The 19,606-nt window shown below is 37.2% G+C and overlaps 1 protein-coding gene across 2 annotated transcripts in view; it reads left to right on the forward strand.

The window, feature by feature from the left end:
* The window catches only part of LOC121868805, a 213,782-nt gene that overhangs the window by 149,723 nt on the left and 44,453 nt on the right, over positions 1 to 19,606 (forward strand). For both annotated transcript variants that reach the window (XM_042369754.1, XM_042369756.1), the window contains exons 12-14: positions 5,165 to 5,369; positions 5,543 to 5,734; positions 8,241 to 8,288. In XM_042369754.1, coding sequence (XP_042225688.1) covers positions 5,165 to 5,369; positions 5,543 to 5,734; positions 8,241 to 8,288 — 445 coding nt within the window. The remainder of the gene's footprint in view (positions 1 to 5,164; positions 5,370 to 5,542; positions 5,735 to 8,240; positions 8,289 to 19,606) is intronic.

A 19,606-nucleotide genomic window follows, 5' to 3' on the forward strand; every position in this document is an offset into this window, starting at 1 on the left:
TGCTGACAGCTAAGTGATCTCTTTGTGATATTAGAGATTTATGTAGGGTTTTCTGCAGCCACACAATTCTCGGTACTTGTGTAGGTTTTTAGACTGTATTGCAAGTGTTTAATGTGTTAATGGCTCAACTTTCCAGTTAGCCAGTGAATACCTTTCTCGCTCTCATGCATAACATCCAGTACATTCATGTTATCCATTGCTGTACAGTATTTCGCTTTTTATCTTCTATCCCTAATATGTCCACCAGTGAGTTTATTCAATGTTGGATGATGATTAATAATGATAAATAGGATATTAATAATTTTTATAATAATAATGATAATAATTATAATGCAGTAATAATTACTGATAAAATTATTGGACAGTACAGTATACAGTATTCAATAATAATGTCTTCAATACTAAAATGGTAAGAAATGATACTGATACAGTAATAATAAAAATGATACTCCACTTATAACCCACCCAGTGGGAGGATATAGGAACATAAGAAAATAAGGAGTCTGCAATAGGCCGGTTGGCCTGTGCATGGCAGCTCCTGTCGAGAGTTACTACCATTCTCTATGCTAATCTGTTCCTTACTCTCTTTCAAAACTTGAAGGAAAATTTCATCCCCCCCTTGGGATTTTCTCTACTTTAATTTAATTATCTTCATAAGAACATCCTCTTTTCTGATAGTGATATTCTTTAATTTCTCTTCTTCATTTCCCCTAAATATCAGTTCCACCTCTGGCATTTCCTCGTGAATTTCTTCTGTGAAAACTGATAAGAAGTAGCTGTTTAATGCTTTGCTTATTTTTCACTACCATCGATCACTCCCCCTCTCTCTGACCTTAAAGGTTCCACTTTGTCCTTGACCTTTGCCCTATATACCTGGAAAAATCCCTTGGGATTCGCCTTGGATTATCTTGCTTCCTGATTTCGTAGTCCCTCTTTGCTTTCCTTACATTATTCTTAACATTCCTAGATAGTTCATTATACCTATTCCTGAGATGCTCCTCCTCCTTTAATTTCTTATATATTCCTTTCTTTATTCCTATGTCATGTTTAAGTTTTTTTGGTCATCCACCTTGGCTCATTCTTATTTGACCTAATTTTTCTGTCTGGTATATTTTGTTCCTGTTCTATACGTAGTATACTAGTGAATACTGTATATTATAGTGCGGTGACCTCACCCGCTCCTACGAGACTGACCTGACTGTTCCCAGGCGACCTCACCTAGGTACCTTCTTAACCCCCCATAATCCGCCGATCGAAAGTCTGGGACTCTGACCATATTGTCATTGTTTTTCATTTCCCAATTTAGGGTGAACCTGATTTCTCTGTGATCACTGTTCCCTAGTTCTTCCCCTATTGTGATATCTCTGATAATATTTTCTTTATTTGTTAATACAGGTTGTACCTCTCTAGTCCGGCAACCTCGGGACCTGACCGGTGACGGACCATGGAAATTCACCCTTTTCCTGGATAGATAGTAACTTGTGCTTATGTAGGAAGCACTAGCACCACTTTCTCTGCTTCATGGTCTCTTTGAAGACATATTGAAGGGTTAAATGTCGTACAGTAGCTTCTCAAATTTCGCGAGTTTTTAGTTCAACGTTTTCTATTTGAAAACAAAAAAACAACACATTTAAAAAATTTTCACGGTGACTTCGAATTTGCCAGGTTTTGAGCAAGCCCACCAGCGTTCAGGCGGCGTGCTGTCGTGTAAACAGCGTCATTTCTCTTATGTACAAAAGATTCATTATTGTTTATTACTGAAAGTCTCTTTGATTGAATTAATGTTTATGTGTGCAAAATGAGCAATACAATTCATTAATAATACGTAGAATATTAAAACACAAGAGGAGACGAGACGGCATTGTTTTTGTTGTTTACAAAACCAATGACTGATTGGTTCTACATATAAAACTGAAGAAAATAAGACCCTGGTTGTAGCTGTAGTAAAATTAATATGGTTGTTTTAAATAATGTTATTTAATGTTAATAAATGAAACAATAGAAGTAGCTAACGATAATGGTAAAAAAAGAGAGCGCACATGTGAAAACATATCGTCATTACTCTACATAAGAATATGAAAGCAACTTACTATTAAACGAAAGAAAAGAGAGAAAACCGGCGAACTGCGGATGTAAACAAACCTTAATTTCCGCGGCTTTGTTGTTGTTGTTTTTACGGGATTAGCCAAACGGACATAGGTCACTGACCCACATTGGGGCCTGGGGCAAAATTATACTCCTCTAATTATAATTCAGATAATTAAAAAAAAACTGCCTAACTACCTATTGGACAAACTAAAATCGTTCCGGACCACGGGGTTTCCGGACCACAGAATCCGGACTAGAGGTACAACCTGTACTAGGTCTAATATATTGTCATCTCAAGTAGGTTTTGTAATTAGTTGTTTAAAAAATTCTGTACTGCATCTAGGAAGTCTTCAGATTCATAGTCACCTATAATGTCCCATCATTATTTCTGAGTTGAAATCCCCATAATTCACAGGTTGTTGTATTTTGCTGCCCTACTCATTTCCTGCCATATGGGCTGAGCTGCTTCTTTCCCAAGACTTGAGGCCTGTAAATCACTCCCATAATTAGTTTTTCTCTTCCTTCCACAATTTCTACCATACAGACTCGGTCCTATTTCACCTTTTATTGAATTATTAATACAACATTTTAATGTATCCTTGACTAAGAGCGACCCTCCCCTTCCTACCTTCCCTGTCCTTGTGAAAAAGGTTGTACCCTTCTTTGTGGTACTCTGATAAAAAGTTCTTTCTCTCCAGATTCATCCAAGTTTGCTATGACGTCTACATTCTCGGTACATACAACCGCTCTCAGCAAGTCTATTTTCTTTCTAACGCTCCTACTGTTTGTATAGAATACATTTAAACCTACCCTTCCCTGGTCCTGTTTTACCCCTTGTCCTGAGTAATCAATTTTACTCCCTAGGACTTGCTTGTTTTTGACTCCCACTTACCCTGATCTCTCTCTACTGGCAAAAGCCCCCCCCCTCCCTTTGGATTGGCAATTTCATGCTCCAGGAATGTAGACAACGTCTTTACCCCCGCGAGAGATAATTGTACTCTGTCACGACTGTACAGGTAGTCATTGCCATAGAATGGTTGCCAGTTATCATTGAATGCCCAACCATTGGTTGCACAATGTTTTTCCAGTTGGCAATTTATAGCAATTGACCTGGACAGCCAATCAACGCCAACTCCTCTTCTAGGCAAGACACCACATACTATCGGGATCCCTCCCCTATCTCTAACCTTCCCTAGCGCCTCCCTATACCTCCTGAAAAGTTCCTCACTCCTAACCTTTCCTATGTCGTTACCTCCTACACTAAGACACACTACTGGCTAGGTACCCTCCCCTGACAAAACCCTATCCATCCTCTCAGCTACATGTCCTATCCCAGCCCCAGGAAAACACACCCTAGTTCTACGTTTCACATCTCTTGCACAAAAAGTCCTATCTAAGAACCTCACCTGGCTGTCCCCAACTACCACGACCTTACCACTGGGCAGGGTTTGAACAACTGCCCTTTTCTCTCCTGGCACTACACCGTCCTGCCTCTTCTCTTCCCCGCCAGCTTCCTCCAACACTTGGTAGGGGTTACTGCACTCCACACCCTGGTCAACTTTCCTGAGTCTGACCCTAGTCCCCTTGGAGACAACCACTATCCACCCATGCTCCTCCTGACCCTCTTTTGCAGGTCTCCTGCTAAGCAGGACACCTGCCTGAAGGAGTTCAGTCCTGAGGACTTCGTTCTCCCCCTTTAAAACGTCTATCTCTCTCCTCAACTGCTCCAGCCGACTTAACAGAGTGGCCAGGGGGTTGTCTTTCCTCACACACCGTCCCTCTTCCCCCACAACAAAACAATCCATGGCGGCCATTTCCTATGGTCACTAACACGAGCATTTAGGGGCATGTCCTTCTCCAAGCTAGGTCAGGTCGGTACTGGGCTAGGTCAGGTCGGTACTGAGCTAGTTCAGAGTTACCTCTGTCTGTGCATCTATATGTGCCTGATGAAGTTTTAATACCACAAGAAAAAATACAGAGCACTAAATTCAGGTATTTTGTCTGATTCTTTTGAATCAGGTTTTCATTCTCTTAAGTCTTCTCCCACCGTAATGCAGGATGGCTGACATTAAAAACAATCAAACACATTAACTTTCCATTTATTCATTGTTATTCATTCTTACTGCTGTAATACTGTACACATGTTCTGCTATGATATTCCCCTTACAAAATAAGGCCCCAATTGTCAGTATCATTTATCTCTGTTGCTTCACACAATACAGCATCAACCTTTAGTAAGGTGTACTGCCACCAAAATTACTTGATGCCATGCTCTCCAGGCATTCATGCACATTGCTGCTACATCTACTACTAATACTAACCCTAGTACAGTATTAATATTAATAACAACAACAATAATATTAATAATAATTGGTTTATTTCAGATTTGCTTTCATAAATTACAGGGAAAAATTGCATTAAATGAAAGAAAAAACATTACTGTATAAGTTTATTATTGATTCTATGGTCAAGTTCAGGATGTGGGTCACACACACCTGAGTTAGCTTTAGGAGAAAGAGGAATAACTAAGATACATGCAACTTGTCCTGGCTCTCCCTATTTGATGGGGATAGTAAGAAAGACCTGTTGTGCCTTAATGTATCTCCTCCTTGTTACACTCTATATCAAGTTTCTTCAAACTATAGTTTTTTCTGGACTTGTTTTTTGTTTTCTTCTGAACAGCAACTTTTCTGTCATCACTAACACATCTCCCGTGTTTAATGTGCTTTTATCGTTGTGGGTGGTGTGTGTGCAGAACATCCCAAAATGTCTTTTATAAAGTGTTAAGTATATTGTTAGACTTTTACCACTAACCATTGGTGTTTTCGTGCTTATCGTTTCCTTGTTGCCATTGTGGTAAACTTGAATGATAATGTTAAACTGCAAGAGATGCTGTAGTATCAAACAACAAAAGCTTAATAGTGAAAGGGAAAAAAAAGGATGTATGGTATAGAGCAAGGCTGAAGGACAAGGTTAATAGATTATTTGGAAGACTTTTATTCTTGCAGCTGTATTGCCTACATGTTGGATGAGTTATTTATAAGATCTTATCCTTTAATTACTAATTTACCCACAGCCGGATGAGGAGGGAGAATATCCTGAATTCCCCACCGAGGACCTGACTGCCCTTACCACAACAGCGACTACAACAACCCCTATTATTACTACCACGTCCACTCACAGTACAGCTCCCTCTACCAGCTTATCCCCGACCACTACAACTACTTCCACCACCAATGCTACTACAAATGCTGATGCAGCAGATCCCCTTGATACTGATGGTAATATCTTTTACTGGGTTAAGTGAACTGAGAATTCAGATGAATCCGCTGCTGTACAATTGATGAATATTTTGGGGGATCTAAATGATCTATGTGTGGTTGGTTTTATTAGTGAATTTAATGTTAAAATGTTCATAGATTAGTACTGTACATTATAATGCATTAATCAACAGAGCGGGGTAGAAGTAGAGGAAGCCGTCGCAAACGAGATTCTTTCTTTGGTACGCTAAAGAAAAGATTTAGTCGTTCCAAAGTTCGGTCCAAAAGTATGGATCCAAGTGCCCGAGACACCTCCATGGACCGTGATGCCTCAGTAGGTCGTTCAATATCTGCGGAGAGATCTGCGAACCTCAACAGAGCATCAGGTAAGGTCCCTGTTGAGTCTTTTGGTAAAATTTTAAGAGCCATTTATATTTTGCATCCATAGAATATTATGAATTTAATTGATATTGCTTATATGATTTAAAGTGAATTCGGATGTTTGATCTTATGAGGAATTGTACAAATTAAAGCTGAATATTTAGTTTGAAGATGAGGTCAAATTCACCCTAAGAAGTCAGTACAATAGAGTACACCCTGTATTGTTATTCTACTTAGAAAGAGAATCCTGAAGTGTTCAGAGAAAATGTGAAGTTAAGATGGAGCTTATTAAGTGTAGTGAAGCACAACCAGACAGCTGTAAGTTGAAAATGAAAGCTCACTCTGAATTAGACCAATGATAATCATAGTGGAATGGGTGATAAAGATTCCAAGTAAGTCAGAAATTGTTGGTTCAGTGATAATTTTGTTTGTAAAACCTTTACCTTGAGTCATCTGATTATAATTGTCATCAAGTGAGAGGCAACCAAGGAAAACATTGCAAATCATTGAGGGTAGAGTATTGTATATTACTGTTGCTGTAGAGACTAAGTGGACAAGTGCACATATGGAAGAGAACCTTGACTGTTAGTTGTTGAAGGGAAAAGTTCCAGTGGGAAGTGTGTCATCTTTTGAAAATTGAAGACCCCGGGATGGATCTCCAGGACAAAGCAGGATCCTTCAGGAGGTTACTGTAATAGAAGCAGCAGTTGTTATTTTGTAGCATTCATCATTCCAGTTAGATTTACTGTCCTGTTATTAGAACAAATTCCCACTATGGTGGTGGTTGTTTTTATTTAGCTGATGGTACTAGGCTAAGATGCCCCATCCCCCTTGCAGCTCTTTGGCTCTTACATAATGCTTGTTTAATATTGATGCATCACAAATAAATCCATATATAACTGTTAAGGATGCCCAGTTCTGGTTCACTTTAATGGAAACTGAGTTATTAAAGAAATGAATCATCAATTTGATAAAAAAAATAGTAAAAAAATAGTAAATAAAGTACAATATTAATCTTAAAATATTTGTTCATTTTATACACATCAAAATATTTATAGCAATACACCCCTGTACAGTATTGTCACCACAGTCATAAATAAATACATGGCTGCAAACTCTTGGTAGACACTAATAAGAGACATGACTCTTAAAATGTAAACCAGTGACTTGAACACTGTACATGTAACATAACCCCACAGCCTGTGATCTGGAAACTTAACAAGATGTTTCACTAGTGAAACATGTATCTGTACTCAAGACAACAAGATACATGATACAAAACCTGAAAGCCCTATTATTGACCTTATTTCTTATACTGTACTTCCCTGGTATTAATTGTCTTATCCTTGTGAGACCCACTCAGACTCTATTACTGCCTTGATATTTAACTGTGGTGTATACTTCCTGGATCTATGGACTGTTATCATTATTTCTTTCATATATGGCAAATCCTTTTACACCGATTGTTTCAGGGACAGACTACAGTATTATCTAAGTCATCTCTTCAGTTTTTTTCTGGTTATAGTATACGTAGTTAATATACAATACAGTACAGTTCAGCCATTGACTGGCTTGTTAGCTCAGCCAAAGAAACCATGAAAATAAATTTGAAAATTTTGTAATGATGATGATGTCCAGAAGGCCAACTACTTATTTTCTTTATTTTTTGTTGTGTTATCGTCTTTGTTATTGTTTAATTTTATTTTGTTAACTTTGTTAATTTATAATTTTTGTTGCTCAGTCATCCATGGATGTATTGCAAATTTTTATCCAGTAAACAATATTGTAATGCAACCTTTAAGTATTCTCGTAATCTTAATTCATAACTTTACATTGATCTAAGGAAACTCATGTTTTTATCCACCAAGTCTTTGGGTCACAATTCAAGTCATTTTAACAATTAATACAACTTTCCCATGGGAACCCTATCCTCGAAGAGAGTCAGGAAGGTGGAGTTTTACAGCTTTATGTTACGTGGTAGTTAGATTTACATGTTGTTCCAAGATATCACATTTGATATCTGATTCAGGCCAAGAAGACTCTGAACCCTCCCTCTCTGTGGGTTCTCTAGTGGGGTTCAGATGAACTGTGGTTAGGTACTTGAAATTCAGAATGGCTGATGATAGACTAGGAAAGGTGACCACCATGATTCCATCAACTCTCAACTTTCAGTGGTAAACCTCTGACTACTAACCTTTTCCAATAAACTAAAATTGAGACCACATAGTTCTTATTGCTTAAATTAGAGCCAGCTGTCAATGACATGAGGTAGTCGGGGTTGCAACTTTCAAACTTGATGGAAAAAATCATGCGTCTCCTTGGCCTGACTCGGCTATAATATGAGAATTTCTAGGATCAGTGTTTGATTTGTTGATTTATTGTAAATTATTTCAGTAAATTTGCTTTTTTCATGGAGACTGAGTGGACAGCAACTCATTAAATGTTGTTACAAAGTTGTGTGTGATACCTCTTAAAACTAATTGTTACACTATATGTACCACCTTATAACAGAGCAGCAGCAAGTGAACCCACCCTCTCTCCGGGACACGATTGCGCCAAGTGAGTGTGATGTCACCCCAGTACCTTGCTCTCACCTCCTATCCTTACCTCCATCAGCTTCTCCTTCCCCTCCTGTGTATCCTTGCCAAAGGCTTCACCATGAAATAAACTCTGAATTAAACTATATAATTAATTATGTTTGTATAACTCCTGAATGCTGTTTTCACAAAATACATCTTAAGAGCACTTCTTCCCCAAATCAGTATACAACTGTAGTTTATTCATAGTTTATGCGCCGCTAACTTTATCCTATCTTTAATGGTCTATTTGTTCCAAACACTCTAGCCTGCAAACTTTTAGAGTTATTCTAATTGAATAATCTACTAATTTTCAGTGGCTGACAACCGGTTCCATTTTCTTTCTCACATTTAAATGCTACAAAAGAAAACTGTACCAGTATTTATTTTACTTCTTAAATAATTTTTCATCTTTCCTTACACTTTTTTAGTTATTTGCACAGTGTCTACACTTTTCTTTTATTTCTGCCATCTTTATCTTCATAACTACCCTGTTGATACATTACTAATAATTTTTCTCTGTAGGTCTTCATTCCTCATATCCTTGTACCAAATTTGCTAAAGCCACCCAAATTCTTGTTACACTGCTTCACTTATATAACTGTCAAACTAATATTCATAATTTTACAATTTATAGCATTAGCACTGTTGTTGTATTTTTGTCTTGTAAGAAAAAGATATTCGAAGTACGTATTACTAAAAGGTTTTTAGGTAGTTATAAAGGTAAAGAACTTGTTCCTATATCTTTACTTCATTGAAGGAGTCAAATACACAGTTATCTCTTCAGTTTTTAAGCTCACAGATTATGTAAAAATGAATTAACCACAAACTAATTCCACTGTCAAGTTTCATTGTGTTGGTAAGATCAGCAATTAGAGGGTACTTAAGTTGCTTACAAGATATTCACAGAAAACTACTTAAAAGTATTTTGAGAAACCCATCCTTTTTTCAGTTCTTTCAAATAACATACATGAGGGAAGCATCTCCTTCTACACATAAAATTTTAAGTAGTATTCCCTCTAGTTTATATTGTCAGAATCATATTGGTATGATGTTATTGTCCCCTCCTGGTGCATTGATCTGAAGGCGGAGCAACAATAGGTTCCAAGAATCCTTCTGTCTCTCTGTCTGTCTATTAATAAGGTTAATAAGGTTTTGTTTTATATATACAGTAATATCTTTGTTAGACGGAATCCTTCAAACCCGGAACTCTCCGCTAGCTGGAATTAAAATTTGCTCGGAAAATCATTCCCAAAGCCGTAATTTGGGGAAAATTCCGGCTTTGGGAACAAATTTTCCGAGGTTGAAAATCGAGAGCATTTTCTGAAAATGTCTTGAATAAAGACGAAAGCTAAAGTATTTTGGGGGGAACCTGACCTGACTCAATGTCAGGTGGAGGTAGGGTGGGGGATTAGTGGTCTCATATTATTGACCTTCTGATGGAATGTTAGATTACCCTTTCTTGGGTGGGGATTAGTGGGTCTCATGACCTGAAGATGTCTTGAATAAATACGATACCTAAAGTATTTTCAGGGAGATTGTGATAAGTGCACCGGTAAGTATTATTACGACCCTCCTTTTTCACCGCTTACCCAGCTTCCACCACTGGTTACCAGCGGCTAGGGTCATATGTACAGAAGCAGTGGATGCCTCACAAGTGTTGTTAAATTACCACTGGCTGTTCCACCAGTCCCCGGTAATTTTCCGACGATTGGTTTTTCTCGGTACAGACAGACAACAGGCAGGTAGATTTCCACCAGGTCACAGAAACATACTTGTGCACTGTAGTCTTCTTTAATAAGCACCATTTCTTCATAACACTGTTAACAGGGTAATGTCTTCACAGCTGGACTTCTCACTTCAAACATATACTGTACTGTAGTCGGCACACTACCAGCATACAATTCCTTGGTCTTTTCGCTTTATATTGTTTATGACAATTCCACAAGACTTGCACAACAATTATCTTCAGTTGTTCTACTAGACTTATTCTTTACACTCTGAGCGGAAGTTATCGACTGACTCGAGGCCGCTCGCTGCTGCTTATATATGTCTTATCAGATGCCTAGAGCATTCAAGTGGTGTCCAGATGCGGGAGGTCGGCTCGAGACCCGCCTGGAAAATTCTAGAATAATCTAGGCTTAAAATAAAAAGTAAATCATAACAAAAATGATGCAATACATTCTAGAAAATTCTTACATAAATAATACATCAATATATATGTAGCAAGAAGAGAGCAGCGGGCTGCCATAGCAGGGATAGGACCCACACTTGTAGTTTTCTCTCCTTTATTTGCTCTAGAAATCACCTGAGGAAGGAAAAGCTGGGACCTAGATCAGACATAACTAGTAATTATACATTGTACATACAAAACAAGCATCAACTGTTTTTGTAATCACATATTGACACAACACATTAGTAGAAACTAAACAGTACATAACAATAAGCCCAACCCACCAGCATAACAAGGGGGTGGACGCTCGACGCCGACTCATTCAGGGGTGACAGGGGATGAATGTCTGTAGAGCAATGCCTTTATTAGCCTTATTCTGGCTTACAAACTTCCTCAACTCATTCATCGCATTCTTCATATAACACTCATTATCCTCAACCTTTCAAATACACCCTAATAGAGCTAAAAATACTTGGTACACACCTGTTGCTGGGCCCTGCTAACGCGCCTTCTCGTAACGTAAAAAAACAGTCGTGTCCTTTCCCCGGGCCGGGCTGTGTTCGCTGGTAGCAAACCCCATTTCGAATCCACAAAATATACTTTTTTTTTCCTCCTCGGGACTTACAAAAATACATATCCATATTAAAAAATACTCTAAATCACCAAATAGTTGTCTCTGGAGTTCCTCATACCACATCTAGTGGTACACAAAATGTCACTAAATTTGACAAAATAACTGCTGCACGAGACAGAAAACAATCAAAACACCTAGTTTACAAAATTATAATACAAAATTATGCCTCGACATAACTGTATAAATGAACAAAGTTGTATTCCTTCAACATTACATTACTGTATATAACATTTTAAGATATGGAGTGAGAAAGAAAGGTGTCGGTGATTAGAGAGATGGAGTGGAAAGGAGTGTAACATGTACCAATGTTGCCAAGCGATAAGCTCCTCAACAGCTGATCTTTTAATTTACCTCCATGCAGTCACACAACAAGACTCTCACTGGATGCTTGTTGTCTTAATTCCCATGTGTGTGTGTGTGTGTGTGTGTGTGTGTGTCAAACATTCAAATAAATATTGTTGAGCTTGCCAAGCACATTGTAGGATTTGAAGAAGTTGATGAAGAGAATGTTCAGGAGCTATTAAACAGTCACGGAAAAGACCTAATTAATGAAGAATTTGAACAAGAGTATGACCGGAACACAAACACACCAACAGATTACCCCACCTCACCTTCTCACATATTTATGACTAAACATTTGGCAGAAGCATTTGTTTACATGGAGCAAGCAGTGAACATATTTTCTGAAGTGGATCCATTAACTACTTACTGTATTAGTGGTTTGCTACTTCTGTTGTTCCAGTTATTAACATTAATTAAAACAAACATATTCTTTTTTCCATTGATTTTGCTCCAGCTATAACCAGGGTCTAATTTTCTTCAGTTTCATATGTAGAACCATGTCATGGGTGTAAACATGAAAACAATTCCGACTCGTCTCCTCGTGTATGTTTTAATATTCTACGTACTGTATTATTAATGAATTGTATTGTTCATTTTGCATACATAAACATAAATTCAATCAAATAAATATTGAGTAATAAGCATTACAGTACTAATGAATCCTTTGTACATAAGATAAATGACACTGTTTCCATGAGCGTATACGTAAATAAGTTGGCCTCGCGCTCAGTCTCACTTTTTTCTCTACCAATTCATTGGTCACTTCAACTGTACGTACATCACATAACATTAATTAAAAATATACATATTTTATACTTTAATTTTACTACATCTACAATCATCGTTAGTTGAGGCTTTAATGTACAGTACACAAAAATCAATACAATAAGCTCTAATACCCATTCATTTCATCCCAAATACTATTGGATAATTACTTAGGAAAAATCCCTAAATAGCAACTGTAAGCTGACGGGAATCAGTCCTGTCCATATGGTATTGTAGGAGATATCGATTGCACCCTCCCTTACCAAGAGAACACTACACATAGTGGATAGTTCATGAAACACAAGTCAACTTGTGGCATGATAGATGACTAATTAATGAATAAAACGGTATAAAATCAAGAGATTTTCAGGGAATTTTTTGTAGTACAGGTTGTACCTCTCTAGTCCGGCAACTTCGGGACCTGACCGGTGCCGGACCATGGAAATTCACCCTTTTCCTGGATAGATAGTGACTTGTACTTATGCTTGGAAGCACTAGCACCACTTTCTCTGCATCATGGTCTCTTTGAAGACATATTGAAGGGTTAAATGTCGTATAGTAGCTTCTCAAATTTCGCGAGTTTTTAATTCTTAACGTATTTTATTGGAACACAAAAAAAAAAATAAAAAAAAATTTTGACGGCGGAAACTTGAATTTCGACGGGTTTGAAAGGCCCGCCAACGTGCAGACGATGTGCATAATCGTGTAAACAACGTCATTTCTGTTATGTACAAAAGATTCATTACTGAATGTCTTTTTTATTGAATTAATGTTTATGTGTGCAAAATGAGCAATACAATTCATTAATAATACGTAGAATATTAAAACACACGAGGAAATGACACAGCATTGTTTTCGTTGATTACAAAGCCAGTGACTGACTGGTTCTACATATAAAACTGAAGAAAATAAGACCTTGGCTGTAGCTGTAGTAAAATTAATATGGTTGTTTTAAGTAATGTTATTTAATGTTAATAAATGGAACAATAGAAGTAGCTAACGATAATGGTAAAGAAAAAGAGAGATCGCGTATGTAAGTGCGCATGCGCACACGTGAAAACATATCGTCATTACTTTACATAAGAATATGAAAGCAACACTTATTTACTGTTCATATATATTTTAATTAATGTTTCTGAATTTGTTTTTATTGAATTAATGTACGTGTGTGCAAAATTAACAATACAATTTATTAATAATACGTGGAATATTAGAGGAGACGAGACGGCTGCCGGCATTGTTTATGTTAAAGCTTACGAAACCAGTGACTGATTGGTTCTACATATAAAACTGAAGAAAATAAGACCCTGATTTTAGCTGTAGTAAAATTAATGTAAAAAAATTAATATGGTTGTTTGAAGTACCTGTAATGTTATTTAATGTTAATAAATGGAACAATATAAGTAGCTAACCATTAATGGTAAAAAAAAAAGTGAGACTGCGCGTATGTAAGTGCGCACATGTGAAAACATATCGTCATTACTCTACATAAGAATATGAAAGCAACACTTATTTACTGCTCATATATATTGAAGGGTTAAATGTTGTACTCTGTATAGACAAGCAGAGAGAGAGAGAGAGCAGCCGAACTGCCGGATGTAAACAAACCTTAATTTCCCGCGGCTTTGTTTTGTTTTTTTTTTAGGGGATTAGCCCACCCGGGCATAGGTCACTGACCCACATTGGGGCCTGAGGGGCAAAAATTTAATACTCCTGTAATAATAATAATAATTCAGATAAGTAAAAAAAAAAAAAAAAAAAGCTGCCTATCTACCTATTGGACAAACTAAAATCGTTCCGGACCACAGAATGCCGGACTAGAGAGGTACAACCTGTATACTGTACATACATATACATTAATATGAAAAATACAACTGAAAAATAATAATGGACCATCCAACTTTTTGCAATTTATAAATATGTTAATTCTAATTTTCATTCATTTTCACTAATGTATTTTATACATTTCGAGAAAGGGGCCCTTGCTATTAATACCGATACAGTACACACACCTCCAACATTTATTATTATATATTTTTGTATGATCAGCCTCTTATGGTGTATGTTTTATCATTGAATAAATATTAAATTCATATGGAGTAAGAAGGTGGTGAAGGTTTGAGGAGGAGGGGGGTGGGTGGGGGGGGGAACTGACTGCATATCCCCAGAAAGGTTCATTGTCTCCGAGTCTTCTCCATGCCTGCCATTCTCATTGTTATAACTTTTACTTTTTTTTTATTAATTAATAAAGGTATGTTTACTGTAATAATCTGTGCTTATTAATACCTGTACCCTTCATATACAATACAGTACAATACTTTTTATGATGTATGTAATGATTAAATAAAAAAACAATGGAAATTTGGCAATGGCTCAGCTTACCTGTCACCTACTCTCCTCCCACTGGAGAGGTCTGGGTGAAAAATATTCCTTATTATTCGGCTTGTCATGTAATTTTGGTGTCAAATTAATAATTATACATTGTATTTTTTCTTATGTGCTTAATATTTTATACTATCAATGATAAAACACACCATAAGAGGCAGATCATTGGTGAAAATGGGAGTGCCAGCCTCCCTGCCTCCCCCCTGCCTGCTCCCTGCCTCCTTCCAACTCACAGCATCTCACACAAAAGACTGTAAACTAGATGTTGTGTGTGTGTGGTATTAATTAATGAATAATAAATAAACAATATTGTATTGTTCATGACAGTACAGTAATTTGATGAATAGTTAGTGACACTTGTACTCTACTATTCATCAACCAACTATCATTGATGATACAATATTTGCTTATTCATTGATTAATACCACAACATCACACCCAGAGACCCTAACACCACCCACACACCCCCATATTGTATGACAGATTTATGCGTGGTTTATGTATGGGGATGAATTAAAAGATCAGCTGTTGAGGAGCTTAGTGCTTGGCAACACTGGTGCATGTTACCACTCCTTTCCACACCATCTCTCTAATCACCCACACCTTTCTGTTTTCTCACTCCACATTTTAAAATCTTATGTAACGTAATGTTGAAGGGATATAATGTGTTAAGTGTAAGTATAAAAAATAGAGTACAGTATACAGTAGTCTGGGTTTACGCGGATATTTTATACGCGATTTGCCATTTGAGCGGCACCTCTCCAGACGCGACAATTATTATTTACGCGATAAATTCCATCTTATACGTGGCAAGCGGAGGGCAAGGTGCTGGGCGCTGACGTCAGACTCGTGCCGATGACATCGTGGACTGTGATTGGGCCACGTATCCTTACCACCCACGCACCCCCTCCGTCTGTGCTGTGATTGGTCTATTTAACCTTGCTTGCCCTGCCACCAGGGCTGATGACCTTGGCCTCGCCAGTCTCACTGTCCCTGCGTATACTCACTTGTGCCCAGGAATCGGTTTTGTTTTTTCTTTCTACACAATGGCTTCCGCTGGACCCCCACCACCCCTGAAAAGCCCTGAACTACCTGGCCCAAGGTGGGAGGCAGAGGTAAGCGGTGGCTGGCGAGGCTCAGTCTGTTGCTGTGGCATTGGAGAATGCAAGAGAGGCTGCACAAAGTGTTAGAGCTGCAGGCTTCTCCGAGACCACCAACGAGGACATCCTGGAGGTAATCAGGCAACCTGAGGTGACTGCAGACGAGATGTTGGAAGATGATGACTTCATTGAGCAGCCAGGTGTTACAGAAGAACAAGAGCAGAAACTAACACATGCTGATGTGAAGAAGGTCATCGAGTTAGCTGAGAGAATGAAGTTCATCCTTGCCAAAGAGTCAGGTAATCATCGCTACGAAGTGTCGAATAACCATCTGTTGAAATGCCTGGAGAGCTCTATGTTCAGCAGTATCACGACCACATCGATGCTAACCGTCAACAAAGCATCACCGAGTTCTTCACCCGCCAACCACCATAGCCAGCCCAAGTCAGTGCTAGTGAGGATATGGACTTCGAGGGGTTCGACGAGGAGGCCCTGCTAGCCTCGGTGGTGGATAGAGATACAGGTGAGGGCCAATAATCTGCCCTCTGCCTCAGAACCAACCCCCCATCCCCGTGTGCCCAGCCATCTCTTCTACTAACATATGTGTTAAAAAACCTAATATTATTGATATTTCTCTTGAATATTAATTGTGTGTGCATAGCATCATAAAATTGGGATGTTATTTTTACTACAATGTACAGTATTGTGTCGGCGATAGCCAAAAAGAGGGTAGTCTGGCGGTCGGCCCAGTCTCTATTTCAATTAATCCCATAGGTTCTGTTATTTTATTTACGCGTTTCGCTTTATACGCGGACCTCCATGGGTTTAATTAACCGCGTAAACCCAGACTATACTGTACTGTATTTTAGCTTTCATGTTTATTCAAGACATCTTCAGGTCCTCAGACCCACTAATTCCCCATCCAACAATGGGTGACCTGACATTGTATCAGACGGTCAGCACTATGAGACCATTAATACCCCACCCTACCTCCACCTAACATTGTGTCAGGTCAGGTCAGATACACGAGACCCACTAATCCCCCACAGCTCCATGGGAGTGGAAAATACCAGTCTTTGCTGTAACACACAGCTTCATTCACGACCATATCATAAAGATTTTTAGTTTTTCAATATATTTATTTCACCAAAGTTTTAGATAAGCTTCCCTGTACTGTATTCTGGATTATTTTAGTTAACAAATGGAGTTTCTCACTAATTAGAACTGCTTTTGCAGACTCCAGTAGTTTAGACACTTGAAAAACTCCCCAACACACAGAAACATTCTGAGAATATGAGCTAGTGTTTGTCTGTGCAAGATGCATAGTTTAGACACTCGGAAAGTATTTCCAGTAACGGGAAATATTTTCGGTGATGGGGGATTTTTCCGGGTTTGAGAAATTTGTCTGGTTAGCACTTAAGAACTAGAGGGTTTTTAGTACCATGAGAAGTGTCAATGGAATTGCAATATTTTAACTACTGTACTAAGATATATATATATATATACAGGTATATGTATATATATATATATATATATATATATATATATATATATATATATATATATATATATATATATATATATATATATATATATATATATATATACATATATATATATATATATATATATATATATATATATATATATATATATATATATATATATATATATATATATATATATATATATATATATATATATATATATATATATATATAGAAATGTGGGTGAAAATGATTTTTACTTGTAAAGTCACGAGATCTTAAAGAATTCTTTAGATCACAGACTGTATGTGATCTACTAAAGAATTCTTTTAGATCTCGTGACTTTACAAGTAAGAAAGCGTCATTTGCTTACCCTAGCATTTTCTACTGATATATATATATATATATATATATATATATATATATATATATATATATATATATATTAGTAGTTTAAAATATTGCAATTCCATTGACACTTCTCATGGTACTAAAAACCCTCTAGTTCTTAAGTACATCCAAGACACTTCATGTTCCCCAGAGAAATGTGAATGTTTCTAGATCAACAAATGTCATAGGTGTTGTCTCAAAGCATCCCTACGCACCTCTCGCCTCAAAGTAATCCTATCACATACCCCAAGTATCCTTAAAACCTCCATCTCTACATATATCCAAGCACCAACATCAAAGCATCCCTACACACCTTCAGCTCCAAAAGAATCCCAGCACTTGAAAGATACTGAAACCAAAGTAGTTGTTATAGTAGTTAGATATATGTCTTCTCACAATACTTAAGTACTGGAGTTATAGTTCTGTGATAAGCTTGTTGTCTTGTTTAATGTTGTGTAAATTTTAATAGATCGCATCTCATGTGGATTGTAAGTGTAACCGTAATTTTGCAAACAGTTTTACAAGTGAAGACTCTTCTTACTGTTATTGTTTATTAGTTTTAAATACCTGTACAAGAAATAGGGTTGTTTAAACATGATCAAAAAGGTTGCCTCATTAATATACAAATAATGCAAAGGAATAAGTACCCGATATACAGTTTTCATGTAATGATACTTGAAGCGAGAATTAGATAAACTTCATATATTTTAAAAAGAAGTTATTCCATCCTCACAGAATTTTCTACAAACAAAAAATGTTTTATGTTAAACTTAACTGAATCTTGTGTTGATAATAAGATAGTGGAACTGTATTAATGCTTTACCACAACATAAGCTTTGATCCTACCCTCAGGTAAAGCAGTCACTAGGCCTGCAGGTTGGAGACCTAGAAGACCTTAAACCTTAGTGACTGGAAACCAATCTGTTAACAAGTCCTTCCCTCCCTGTTGCAACCATTACCCTTAAAATAAGAGAAGGTTTGCTGAGCCATGATGTTACATTAGCTTTACACACTGCACATGTCAGTTGACAGGGTCTGTCATATTGGATTTCAGGTGCTGGATCCCATACAATTTTCAACCACTGCTCACTTACTATTGATGCTTCTGTCTAGTTCTATCTCTTTAACCCTTTCACCGCTTCAGCCAATTTCGGCATTATTCCCAATAAGTGCGAAAAGTCACTAAAAATTAAAATGCTTACATTAACGTTTTAACCACTTTTTTTTTTTTGGAAAAAAGCATGAGGAATCCATATTTACAATTTTGTGGGGAAAATGCTTTTTTTTTCTGTGTTCATAATAATGGGCAATATCATAAGTAAATATGTCAGATAGTGTAAACTGCTACGATAAATAGTTTATCTCCCATTGAAGTCACATAATTTTATCTTACTGACCATTATTCACATATACAGCTCCTCCCCGACTTATGACCTACTCGACTTACGACCACCCGGACATACGACCGCCTCAGTCGTACCAAAATTTTGTCAAATTACGTAGTATTTCCGAGTCCCAACGTCAGTACACAGACAAAAAAAAATTTTGTAATTCACTTTAAAATGGCTGGCAAGCTTAAAAGTGAGAGTTTTGTGGTCCTAAGAAGAAAAAGAGACACCCATTTTAGATTTTCTATGTATTATTTAAGCATTTTCGACTTACGACCATTTCAACTTACAACCTGGATTTGGGTTCCTAACCCTGTCGTAAGTCGGGGAGGAGCTGTATATTGAAACCCTATATCTTAAGGGCAAATGCAAAAATCACTTGTGCACAGACAAGAATGTTAGTGGGTAAATGAATTAAAAGATCAGAATAGACTTGTTATTCTGTTGCACTTGTTATGTATTGGTCTAGAACACAATACACTATTAATTAAGATTACAAAGATGAAGTTGATTGTAAGACAAGGAAGTAAATCACCTTTGGTAAAGAATAAATTCATATATATTTATAAAAACTTGATTTTCTGTCACATTTAACACTCTTACTCACTCATATATTCCAGACATTTCTGAAAGGTAA

The sequence above is a fragment of the Homarus americanus genome, unplaced genomic scaffold (assembly GCF_018991925.1).
Source record: "Homarus americanus isolate GMGI-L3 unplaced genomic scaffold, GMGI_Hamer_2.0 scaffold30535, whole genome shotgun sequence".
In the NCBI taxonomy this organism is placed as follows: domain Eukaryota; kingdom Metazoa; phylum Arthropoda; class Malacostraca; order Decapoda; family Nephropidae; genus Homarus; species Homarus americanus.